The 13229-nt window shown below is 41.0% G+C and overlaps 1 protein-coding gene across 2 annotated transcripts in view; it reads right to left on the bottom strand.

Annotated features, from left to right (window-relative positions):
- The window catches only part of ago1 (argonaute RISC component 1), a 79214-nt gene that overhangs the window by 18040 nt on the left and 47945 nt on the right, over positions 1-13229 (bottom strand). For both annotated transcript variants that reach the window (XM_061915163.1, XM_061915162.1), the window contains exons 12-15: positions 6338-6522; positions 6104-6263; positions 5940-6030; positions 3593-3787 (exon numbers count right to left, since the gene is read on the bottom strand). In XM_061915163.1, coding sequence (XP_061771147.1) covers positions 3593-3787; positions 5940-6030; positions 6104-6263; positions 6338-6522 — 631 coding nt within the window. The remainder of the gene's footprint in view (positions 1-3592; positions 3788-5939; positions 6031-6103; positions 6264-6337; positions 6523-13229) is intronic.

Genomic DNA, 13229 nt, shown 5'->3' on the forward strand with positions numbered 1-13229 from the left:
TGTGTACATTGCGCAACCCTCATTGGCGGAAACAGCTGTGGTTTCAAATGACCTCCACAAGGTGGCAGTAGTTGCCTTGGCGCTATCAGCAGTGGTTAGCAGCTTTATTTATCTCCACTTGCACTTTAAAATGTTGGCGTGAAAGTCACATTTTTGCCTAATAATGAAGTCAGCAGTGTTATTCCTGCTCATTCCAGGGGAGTCTATGGTGGTCTACATGTGGTAACTGTGTATGGTGGTCTACCTGTGGCAGCTGTGTATGGTGGTCTACATGTGGCAACTGTGTATGGTGGTCTACATGTGGCAACTGTGTGTGGTGGTCTACATGTGGCAACTGTGTATGGTGGTCTACCTGTGGCAACTGTGTATGGTGGTCTACCTGTGGCAACTGTGTATGGTGGTCTACATGTGGCAACTGTGTATGGTGGTCTACCTGTGGCAACTGTGTATGGTGGTCTACCTGTGGCAACTGTGTATGGTGGTCTACCTGTGGCAACTGTGCATGGTGGTCTACCTGTGGCAACTGTGTATGGTGGTCTAGATGTGGCAACTGTGTATGGTGGTCTACATGTGGGAACTGTGTATGGTGGTCTACATGTGGCAACTGTGTATGGTGGTCTACATGTGGCAACTGTGTATGGTGGTCTACATGTGGCAACTGTGTATGGTGGTCTACCTGTGGCAACTGTGTATGGTGGTCTACCTGTGGCAACTGTGTATGGTGGTCTACATGTGGCAGCTGTGTATGGTGGTCTACATGTGGGAACTGTGTGTGGTGGTCTACCTGTGGCAACAGTGTATGGTGGTCTACCTGTGGCAACTGTGTATGGTGGTCTACCTGTGGCAACTGTGTATGGTGGTCTACCTGTGGCAACTGTGTATGGTGGTCTACCTGTGGCAACTGTGTATGGTGGTCTACCTGTGGCAACTGTATATGGTGGTCTACCTGTGGCAACTGTGTATGGTGGTCTACATGTGGCAACTGTGTATGGTGGTCTACCTGTGGCAACTGTGTATGGTGGTCTACCTGTGGCAACTGTGTATGGTGGTCTACATGTGGCAACTGTGTGTGGTGGTCTACATGTGGCAACTGTGTATGGTGGTCTACATGTGGGAACTGTGTATGGTGGTCTACATGTGGCAACTGTGTATGGTGGTCTACATGTGGGAACTGTGTATGGTGGTCTACATGTGGCAACTGTGTATGGTGGTCTACATGTGGGAACTGTGTATGGTGGTCTACATGTGGGAACTGTGTATGGTGGTCTACATGTGGCAACTGTGTATGGTGGTCTACATGTGGGAACTGTGTATGGTGGTCTACATGTGGCAACTGTGTATGGTGGTCTACATGTGGCAACTGTGTATGGTGGTCTACATGTGGCAACTGTGTATGGTGGTCTACCTGTGGCAACTGTGTATGGTGGTCTACCTGTGGCAACTGTGTATGGTGGTCTACATGTGGCAGCTGTGTATGGTGGTCTACATGTGGGAACTGTGTGTGGTGGTCTACCTGTGGCAACAGTGTATGGTGGTCTACCTGTGGCAACTGTGTATGGTGGTCTACCTGTGGCAACTGTGTATGGTGGTCTACCTGTGGCAACTGTGTATGGTGGTCTACCTGTGGCAACTGTATATGGTGGTCTACCTGTGGCAACTGTGTATGGTGGTCTACCTGTGGCAACTGTGTATGGTGGTCTACCTGTGGCAACTGTGTATGGTGGTCTACATGTGGCAGCTGTGTATGGTGGTCTACATGTGGGAACTGTGTGTGGTGGTCTACCTGTGGCAACAGTGTATGGTGGTCTACCTGTGGCAACTGTGTATGGTGGTCTACCTGTGGCAACTGTGTATGGTGGTCTACCTGTGGCAACTGTGTATGGTGGTCTACCTGTGGCAACTGTATATGGTGGTCTACCTGTGGCAACTGTGTATGGTGGTCTACCTGTGGCAACTGTGTATGGTGGTCTACCTGTGGCAACTGTGTATGGTGGTCTACATGTGGCAGCTGTGTATGGTGGTCTACATGTGGGAACTGTGTGTGGTGGTCTACCTGTGGCAACAGTGTATGGTGGTCTACCTGTGGCAACTGTGTATGGTGGTCTACCTGTGGCAACTGTGTATGGTGGTCTACCTGTGGCAACTGTGTATGGTGGTCTACCTGTGGCAACTGTGTATGGTGGTCTACCTGTGGCAACTGTATATGGTGGTCTACCTGTGGCAACTGTGTATGGTGGTCTACATGTGGCAACTGTGTATGGTGGTCTACCTGTGGCAACTGTGTATGGTGGTCTACCTGTGGCAACTGTGTATGGTGGTCTACATGTGGCAACTGTGTGTGGTGGTCTACATGTGGCAACTGTGTATGGTGGTCTACATGTGGGAACTGTGTATGGTGGTCTACATGTGGGAACTGTGTATGGTGGTCTACATGTGGCAACTGTGTATGGTGGTCTACATGTGGCAACTGTGTATGGTGGTCTACATGTGGCAACTGTGTATGGTGGTCTACATGTGGCAACTGTTTATGGTGGTCTACATGTGGCAACTGTGTATGGTGGTCTACATGTGGGAACTGTGTATGGTGGTCTACATGTGGCAACTGTGTATGGTGGTCTACATGTGGCAACTGTGTATGGTGGTCTACATGTGGCAACTGTGTATGGTGGTCTACATGTGGCAACTGTTTATGGTGGTCTACATGTGGCAACTGTGTATGGTGGTCTACATGTGGCAACTGTGTATGGTGGTCTACATGTGGCAACTGTGTATGGTGGTCTACATGTGGCAACTGTGTATGGTGGTCTACATGTGGCAACTGTGTATGGTGGTCTACATGTGGCAACTGTGTATGGTGGTCTACATGTGGCAACTGTGTATGGTGGTCTACCTGTGGCAACTGTGTATGGTGGTCTACCTGTGGCAACTGTGTGTGGTGGTCTACATGTGGCAACTGTGTATGGTGGTCTACATGTGGCAACTGTGTATGGTGGTCTACATGTGGCAACTGTGTATGGTGGCCTACCTGTGGCAACTGTGTGTGGTGGTCTACATGTGGCAACTGTGTATGGTGGTCTACATGTGGCAACTGTGTATGGTGGTCTACATGTGGCAACTGTGTATGGTGGTCTACATGTGGCAACTGTGTATGGTGGTCTACCTGTGGCAACTGTGTATGGTGGTCTACCTGTGGCAACTGTGTATGGTGGTCTACATGTGGCAACTGTGTATGGTGGTCTACATGTGGCAACTGTGTATGGTGGTCTACCTGTGGCAACTGTGTGTGGTGGTCTACATGTGGCAACTGTGTATGGTGGTCTACATGTGGGAACTGTGTATGGTGGTCTACCTGTGGCAACTGTGTATGGTGGTCTACATGTGGCAACTGTGTATGGTGGTCTACATGTGGCAACTGTGTATGGTGGTCTACATGTGGCAACTGTGTATGGTGGTCTACCTGTGGCAACTGTGTATGGTGGTCTACCTGTGGCAACTGTGTATGGTGGTCTACCTGTGGCAACTGTGTGTGGTGGTCTACATGTGGCAACTGTGTATGGTGGTCTACATGTGGCACCCGTGTATGGTGGTCTACCTGTGGCAACTGCCCCTCTGGAACGCCGTCCCTGTAGAAAATGATCCTGGTGGGCTTGAAGCGGGTGGACTTGTAGAACTGAATGAGCAGCTCCCGCACCATGTAGGAGAGGTCTTCAATGATCTCCTGCCTGGGTCGCTGGACTCGCACGGTGGCACAGTACCTGCTGGGGTGGGCGTCCATGCTGCCCACCACCTGGGCACACAACAGAGAGCACACGTCAGCACCCCCCAGTGGCCCAGAAGGGAAGTGGCGGCAGGCACGACAACAATGACGGATGTTCTTCTCATCAAACTGACGACATCAGAGTCACCGTTTTTTTTTTTTGTGGTTCTTTTTTGACAGGAATTCTCTGAGCGGAGACGTTAACGACAGTTCACTCTCCCCGCCCGCTTCTCGTCTGATTCAACCATCTGTCATCATCGCTAGGCAACACCGCAGTTGAGCTGAGGTCACCGGCAGCCGAGGGCTGACGTCATCTCACTTTGCAGCGTGACTCAGTGACAAACCTTTTATTTTGCTTTCACCGGCACCTTCCTGCTTCCAAATGTCTTTGTTTTTACTCACATTTGTTTCAACCTGGTCTATTGTGAAGGGAAGTCTAAACCACACGTATATTGGAGCAGGCAACTTTGTACCGTTTTTAACCTTTCATAACTTATACTTAAAAGGTAAACTGCACTTTTGGGGGATTTTGCCTGTCGCTCACAATCCAGAACACACGTCTTTCTTTTTTTTTATCTACAAACCCCGTTTCCATATGAGTTGGGAAATTGTGTTAGATGTAAATATAAACAGAATACAATGATTTGCAAATCTTTTTCAACCCATATTCAGTTGAATATGCTACAAAGACAACATATTTGATCTTCAAACTGATAAAACATTTTTTTGTGCAAATAATCATTAACTTTAGAATTTGATGCCAGCAACACATGACAAAGAAGTTGGGAAAGTTGGCAATAAATACTGATAAAGTTGAGGAATGCTCATCAAACACTTATATGGAACATCCCACAGGTGTGCAGGCTAATTGGGAACAGGTGGGTGCCATGATTGGGTCTAAAAGCAGCTTCCATTCACAAACAAAGATGGGGCGAGGGTCACCACTTTGTAAGCAAATTGTCGAACAGTTTAAGAACAACATTTCTCAACGAGCTATTGCAAGGAATTTAGGGATTTTACCATCTACGGTCCGTAAAATCATCAAAAAATTCAAATAATCTGGAGAAATCACTGCACGTAAGCGATGATATCACAGACATTTGCTCCCTCAGGCGGTACTGCATCAAAAACCCACATCAGTGTGTAAAGGATATCACCACGTGGGCTCAGGAACACTTCTTAAAACCATTGTCAGTAACTACAGTTGGTCTCTACATCTGTAAGTGCAAGTTAAAACTCTGCTATGCAAAGCCAAACCCTTTTATCAACAATATCCTAAAACCCCGCCGGCTTAGCTGGGCCCGAGATCATCTAAGATGGACTGATGCAAAGTGGAAAGGTGTTCTGTGGTCTGACGAGTCCAAATTTCTAATTATATTTGGAAACAGAGGACGTGCTGTCCTCTGGAACAAAGAGGAAAATAACCATTCGGATTGTTATAGGCACAAAGTTCAAAAGCAAGCATCTGTGGTGGTATGGGGGTGTATTAGTGCCCAAGGCATGGGTAACTTACTTGTGAAGGTACCATTTATCTTGAATGGTCCATACAGGTTTTGGAACAACATATGTTGTCATCCAAGCAACGTTATCATGGACGCCCCTGCTTATTTCAGCAAGACAATGCCAAGCCACGTGTTACAACAGCGTGGTTTCGTAGTAAAAGAGTGCGGGTACTTTCCTGGCCCGCCTGCAGTCCAGACCTGTCTCCCATGGAAAATGTGTGGCGCATTATGAAGCGTAAAATACGACAACGGAGACCCGGTACTGTTGAAAGACTGAAGCTCTACATAAAACAAGAATGGGGAAGAATTCCACTTTCAAAGCTTCAACAATTAGTTTCCTCAGTTCCCAAACGTTGTTAAAAGAAAAGGTGATGTAACACAGTGGTGAACATGTCCTTTCCCAACTACTTTGGCACGTGTTGCAGCCATGAAATTCGAAGTTAATTATTATCTGCAAAAGAACATAACGTTTATGAGTTTGAACATCAAATATGTTGTCTTTGTAGTGCATTCAACTGAATATGGGTTGAAAAGGATTTGCAAATCATTGTATTCCGTTTATATTTACATCTAACACAATTTCCCAACTCATATGGAAACGGGGTTTGTAGATGTCATCGGTGTTTGAACCTGACAATAATTAATATAGATTTAATTTCTGTGTTGTCTTTGCGACTCACAGCAGTGATGGAAGGCTTCTTGCCATCTCCAGCAGGCGGGTGCGTGACATCCGCTCCCAGGAAGATAACTGGCTGCTGGAACACTGCTGACCTGAGGCGGGGAGCAGGAAGTGCAGGTCAGACATCACAGTGCTTGACAGCGCCTGAGGGCGAGGACGGCGTACCGTTGGTGAGGCACCAGGATGTTGTTGATGCCTCCCAGCTTCACGTTGATCTTGAGGCAGAGGTTGGAGAGGGTCTGAGGCGACGTCTTCACCACGTTCTTCACCTGGACGCATTGCGTGGCCATGCCCAGCAGAGTGTCGCCCACGCGCTTCACCTCCGCTACAAATGCACGAATCACACCATCAGACAAGCGCAGGTCGCCATGGCTACTTGGCGGGAGGGACGTCTCCAACCGTAGACGGGGGTTTTCCCCGGCAGGATGACGATGATGAGCTGCAGGCCCGAGTAGGTGTTCTTCAGGTGTCTGAACATGGGCTCCACGCTGTCCGCCCCCTGGGCGTACTTGCAGAAGCACGGCTGGCCCTGGATGGGCATGCCGGCGTCCTTGGAGATCTTACGGAGCTGGTCTGTGAAGTTCCTGAGAAGAAACCATGTGGGGATTAACAATGTTGCCAAGCGCAAAAAGCCAGAAGCTACAAAAGCCACAAGCAGTGAAGTTTTCACACAGCAAAAACTGAATTTTAAGTAAGATTTAATATCTCCTATAAGGGAGATACTTGCTTATTTTCAGTCTGATAAGATAATTTTTCTCACCAAGCAGATTTTATGTTAGAGTGTTTTACTAGTTTTAAAGGGTTTTGGTCCTAAATGAAGTCAGTAAGTCAGGAGTGTCCAAAGTGCGGCCCGGGGGCCATTTGCGGCCCGCAGCTAATTGTTTACCGGCCCGCCACACATTCTGCGAAAATTGCAAAATTGATAGAATTGCAAAAATAAAAGAAACATTTAAAAAAAAAGCGGAATGAGGTGAAATCTAATGAGGAAAAGTGGAAATGTTGACACAAAGCTGCCATGCAGGCAGTTTTTTTGTTCCTTTTGTCTTGATTTTCTTCACGGTGGCAGAGAGGTTAGTGCGTCTGCCTCACAATACGAAGGTCCTGCAGTCCTGGGTTCAAATCCAGGCTCGGGATCTTTCTGTGTGGAGTTTGCATGTTCTCCCCGTGAATGCGTGGGTTCCCTCCGGGTACTCCGGCTTCCTCCCACTTCCAAAAACATGCACCTGGGGATAGGTTGATTGGCAACACTAAAATTGGCCCTAGTGTGTGAATGTGAGTGTGAATGTTGTCTGTCTATCTGTGTTGGCCCTGCGATGAGGTGGCGACTTGTCCAGGGTGTACCCCGCCTTCCGCCCGATTGTAGCTGAGATAGGCACCAGCGCACCCCCGCGAGCCCGAAAGGGAATAAGCGGTAGAAAAATGGATAGGCAAAAATTTAAAAAAACATTTTAAAAAAAAGTGGAATGAGGTGAAATCTAATGAGGAAAAGTGGCAATGTTTTTTCCATTGCTCAAAAAAAAAAAAGGACAAAAAAATATGAATTATTACTTAAAATTATCACTTTAAAATGTTTTATATGGAAAAAATATTGCATTTGTTGTCCCATCCATCCATTTTTTACCGCTTATTCCCTTTGGGGTCGCGGGGGCGCTGGCGCCATCGTAAATTAATCAAAACGTTTTGTTTTTTTTCTACAAAGTTCCTCAAGTTTTACCGAAAAGTGTGTTCATCTTACTTAACTTAAACGCTGCAAAGATGAGTTTAAACAATTTTGTGTGGTTGAAAATGGAAAGAGAAAACGATTATTAAATTCTTAAAATTTTCCACCATATTTTTGTCGGCGTGAGAAAATTATTTTCAATAAAGTTTCGATTGAAGGGGAACAAATTTGGACATCGTCACTAAAATAATGACGTTTTACTCGGGTACAGCTCTGAAAACATTTACTCGAGTTAAAATACATCTAAAAGAAAAAAAATAACTGATTTAAAAATTAATCTGTGTAAATAGAATATCACTTTTATTTTAAAAATATGACGTAGATGTACTACATCAGGGGTGTCCAAGGTGCGGCCCGCAGCTAATCGTTTACCGGCCCGCCACACATTCTGCAAAAATTGCAAAATTGATAGTATAGCAAAAATTAAAAAAAAAAACATTGAAAAAAAGTGGAATGAGGTGAAATCTAATGAGAAAAAGTGGCAATGTTGACACAAAGCTGCCATGCAGGCAGTTTTTTTGTTCCTTTTGTCTTTATTTTCTGTTTTTTCCATTGCTCAAAAAAAAAAGGACAAAAAAAATATGAATTATTACTTAAAAATTATCACTTTAAAATGTTTTATGTGGAAAAAATATTGCATTTGTTGTCCCATCCATCCATCCATTTTCTACCGCTTATTCCCTTTGGCGCCATCGTAAATTGATCAAAACTTTTTGTTTTTTTCTACAAAGTTCCTCAAGTTTTACCGAAAAGTGTGTTTGTCTTACTTAACTTAAACGCTGCAAAGATGAGTTTAAACAGTTTTGTGTGGTCGAAAATGGAAAGAGAAAACGATTATTAAATTCTTGACGTAAATGTACTACATCAGGGGTGTCCAAAGTGCGGCCCGGGGGCCATTTGCGGCCCGCAGCTAATCGTTTACCGGCCCGCCACACATTCTGCAAAAATTTAAAAATGTATATTATTGCAAAAATTTAAAAAAACATTTAAAAAAAAGTGGAATGAGGTAAAATCTAATGAGGAAACGGGGCAATGTTGACACAAAGCTGCCATGCAGGCAGTTTTTTTGTTCCTTTTGTCTTTATTTTCTGTTTTTTCCATTGCTCAAAAAAAAAAAAGGACAAAAAAATATGAATTATTACTTAAAAATTATCACTTTAAAATGTTTTATGTGGAAAAAATATTGCATTTGTTGTCCCATCCATCCATCCATCCATTTTCTACCGCTTATTCCCTTTGGGCTCGCGGGGGCGCTGGTGCCATCGTAAATTGATCAAAACTTTTAGTTTTTTTCTACAAAGTTCCTCAAGTTTTACCGAAAAGTGTGTTTGTCTTACTTAACTTAAACGCTGCAAAGATGAGTTTAAACAGTTTTGTGTGGTAGAAAATGGAAAGAGAAAACGATTATTAAATTCTTAAAATTTTCCACCATATTTTTTCTCCACGTTAGAAAATTATATTCAATAAAGTTTCGATTGAAGGGGAACAAATTTGGACATCGTCACTAAAATAATGAAGTCTTACTCGAGTACAGCTCTGAAAACATTTACTCAAGTTAAAATACATCTAAGGAAAAAAAATAACTGATTAAAAAATAAATCTGTATAAATAGTATATCACTTTTTTTTTTTTTAAATATGATGTAAATGTACTACATCAGGGGTGTCCAAAGTGCGGCCCGGGGGCCATTTGCGGCCCGCAGCTAATTGTTTTTCGGCCCGCCACACATTCTGCAAAAATTTAAAAAATGTATATTATTGCAAAAATTAAAAAAAACATTTAAAAAATAGTGGAATGAGGTGAAAGCTAATGAGGAAAAGTGGCAATGTTGACACAAAGCTGCCATGCAGGCAGAGTTTTTGTTCCTTGTGTCTTTATTTTCTGTTTTTTCCATTGCTCAAAAAGAAAAAAAAGGACAAAAAAATATGAATTATTACTTAAAAATTATCACTTTAAAATGTTTTATGTGGAAAAAATATTGCATTTGTTGTCCCATCCATCCATTTTCTACCGCTTATTCCCTTTGGGCTCACGGGGGCGCTGGCGCCATCGTAAATTGATCAAAACTTTTAGTTTTTTTCTACAAAGTTCCTCAAGTTTTACCGAAAAGTATGTTTGTCTTACTCAACTTAAACGCTGCAAAGATGAGTTTAAACAGTTTTGTGTGGTCGGAAATGGAAAGCGAAAACGATTATTAAATTCTTAAAATTTTCCACCAAATTTTTGTCGGCGTGAGAAAATTATTTTCAATAATGTTTCGATTGAAGGGGAACGAATTTGGACATCGTCACTAAAATAATGAAGTTTTACTCGAGTACAACTCTGAAAACATTTACTCGAGTTAAAATACATCTAAAAGAAAAAAAATAACTGATTCAAAAATTAATCTTTATAAATAGAATATCACTTTTTTTAAAAAATATGACGTACATGTACTACATCAGGGGTGTCCAAAGTGCGGCCCGCAGCTAATTGTTTTTCGGCCCGCCACACATTCTGCAAAAATTGCAAAATTGATTGTATTGCAAAAACTTTAAAAAAAAACATTGAAAAAAAGTGGAATGAGGTGAAATCTAATGAGGAAAAGTGGCAATGTTGACACAAAGCTGCCATGCAGGCAGTTTTTTTGTTCCTTTTGTCTTTATTTTCTGTTTTTTCAATTGCTCAAAAAAAAAAAAGGACAAAAAAAATGTGAATTATTACTTAAAAATTATCACTTTAAAATGTTTTATGTGGAAAAAATATTGCATTTGTTGTCCCATCCATCCATTCATTTTTCTACCGCTTATTCCCTTTGGGGTCTTGGGGGCGCTGGCGCCATCGTAAATTGATCAAAACTTTTGTTTTTTTTCTACAAAGTTCCTCAAGTTTTGCCGAAAAGTGTGTTTGTCTTACTCAACTTAAACGCTGCAAAGATGAGTTTAAACAGTTTTGTGTGGTCGGAAATGGAAAGGGAAAACGATTATTAAATTCTTAAAATTTTCCACCATATTTTGTCTCCGCGTGAGAAAATTATTTTCAATAAAGTTTCGATTGAAGGGGAACAAATTTGGACATCGTCACTAAAATAATGAAGTTTTACTCGAGTACAGCTCTGAAAACATTTACTCAAGTTAAAATACATCTAATAGAAAAAAAATAACTGATTTAAAAAGTAATCTGTGCAAATAGAATATCACTTTTTTTTTTAAATATGACGTAAATGTACTACATCAGGGGTGTCCAAAGTGCGGCCCGCAGCTATTGTTTTTCGGCCCGCCACACATCCTGCAAAAATTGCAAAATTGATAGTATTGCAAAAATAAAAAAATAAAAACATTGAAAAATAGTGGAATGAGGTGAAATCTAATGAGAAAAAGTGGCAATGTTGACACAAAGCTGCCATGCAGGCAGTTTTTTTTTGTTCCTTTTGTCTTATAATGAATTATTACTTAAAAATCAGCACCTTAAAATGTTTTATGTGGAAAAAATATTGCATATGTTGTGTAGTTGCCATATAAAAACATCAAAGTTTTGACAAAAGAGCATAAAATAAACAAAATAATAGTTCAAACTTAAAATCGACAGATATATCGGAAGTTGAGCTGGTAATTTAAGTGTTAAAAGTTTTTTTTAAAAACTAATAAAAATGCATCACTTTGAGTGGGGAACCTTTCGGATCTCAAATATATTTAGTAGGATTTTATTTAACTTTTCACTGTGATTACTCCAAAATATTAAATAATTAAAATCAATAGTGTCCTGCATTATTGATCTTTGAGGGCTTTAATTGCTAAATAAAGGAACTCTCCTGAAGGAATCAATAAAGTACTATCTATCTATCTAAATACTGCATATTTCAGTTTTACTATAAAAAAACAAAGTTGTCTTTGACAGAAAAGGCATAAAACCTTATTTGTTTTACTTTATATCAACCTGAAGTTGATATAGAGATTTACTGTAAGCATTAAATAAAAAATAGTAATAATAATTGGACTTATTTTTAACGTTTTAGTGACTGAGACCCTCTATGCTCCCCAGGAGCCCTAAGGATTAAAAAAAAAATCCATATATTTTGTTATGGTTTGAAGATTTAAAATATCCAAATGGCCCCCGCATGCTTACATTTTTCGGTGTGCGGCCCTCTGTGGAAAAAGTTTGGACACCCTTGCTGTAAATCCACTCCAGACTGTTAATAATAAAGAGGAAAGTGATTTTCATACCAACTGTTTGACTGATTTCCCTGGGTCAACATTCCACGCGACAAAGTAATACAAGTATGCTGTATACTCGAGGCTCCAATGTCGGTATTGTATCGGAAGTGAAGAAATGTCGAAAATATTGACACGTGAACCGTGTCAATATTTTCGACATTTCTTCACTTCCGATACAATACCGACATTGGAGCCTCGAGTATACAGCATACTTGTACTTACTTTGTAGAGTGGAATGTTGACCAGGCGAAATCAGTCAATTAAAGTTGGGCTTATGAAAAATAAATTTCCTCTTTTTTAATTACCAGCTCTGCCGAGTGAGAGCATTTCATAGCAAGGGGTGTCCAAACTTTTTCCACAGAGGCCCGCACACGGAAAAATTTAAGCATGCGGGGGCCATTTGGATATTTTTCATTTTCAAATCATAACAAAATATATGGATTTTTTTTTATCCTTAGGGCTCCTGGGGAGCATAGAGGGTCTCAGTCACTAAAATGCTAAAATTAAGTCAAATTATTATTTATTTATTTATTTAATGGTGTGAATGTTGTCTGTCTATCTGTGTTGGCCCTGTGATGAGGTGGCGACTTGTCCAGGGTGTACCCCGCCTTCCGCCCGATTGTAGCTGAGATAGGCGCCAGCACCCCCCGTGACCCCGAAAGGGAATAAGCGGTAGAAAATGGATGGATGGATATTTAATGCTTACAGTAAATCTTTCTATCAACTCAAGGTTGATATAAAGTAAAACAAATAAGGTTTTATGCCTTTTCTGTCAAAGACAACTTTATTTTTTATAGTAAAACTGAAATTATTTAGATATATAGATAGTATTTTATTGATTCCTTCAGGAGAGTTCCTTTATTTAGCAATTAAAGCCCTAAAAGATCAATAATGCAGGACACCATTGATTTTAATTATTTAATATTTTTAAGTAATCACAGTGAAAAGTTAAATAAAATCCTACTAAATATATTTGAGATCCGAAAGGTTCCCCACTCATAAAGTGATACATTTTTATTAGGTTTTTTTTTACTTTTAACACTTAAATTTCCAGATCAACTTCCGATATATCTGTCGATTTTAAGTTTGAACTATTATTTCGTTTGTTTTATGCTTTTTGTTCAAAACTTTGATGTTTTTATATGGCAACCACACAACATATACAATATTTTTTCCAAAAACATTCTAAAGTGATAATTTTGAGTATTAATTCATTATAACATAGATTTTTTTGTCTTTTTTTTTTTTGGAGCAATAGAAAAAAAAGAAAAAGACAAAAGGAGAAAAAAACTACCTGTCAACATTGCCACTTTTTCTCATTAGATTTCACCTCATTCCACTTTTTTTAAATGTTTTTTTTTTTTTTGCAATACTATCA

Source organism: Nerophis ophidion, linkage group LG11 (genome assembly GCF_033978795.1).
Source record: "Nerophis ophidion isolate RoL-2023_Sa linkage group LG11, RoL_Noph_v1.0, whole genome shotgun sequence".
Classification (NCBI taxonomy): domain Eukaryota; kingdom Metazoa; phylum Chordata; class Actinopteri; order Syngnathiformes; family Syngnathidae; genus Nerophis; species Nerophis ophidion.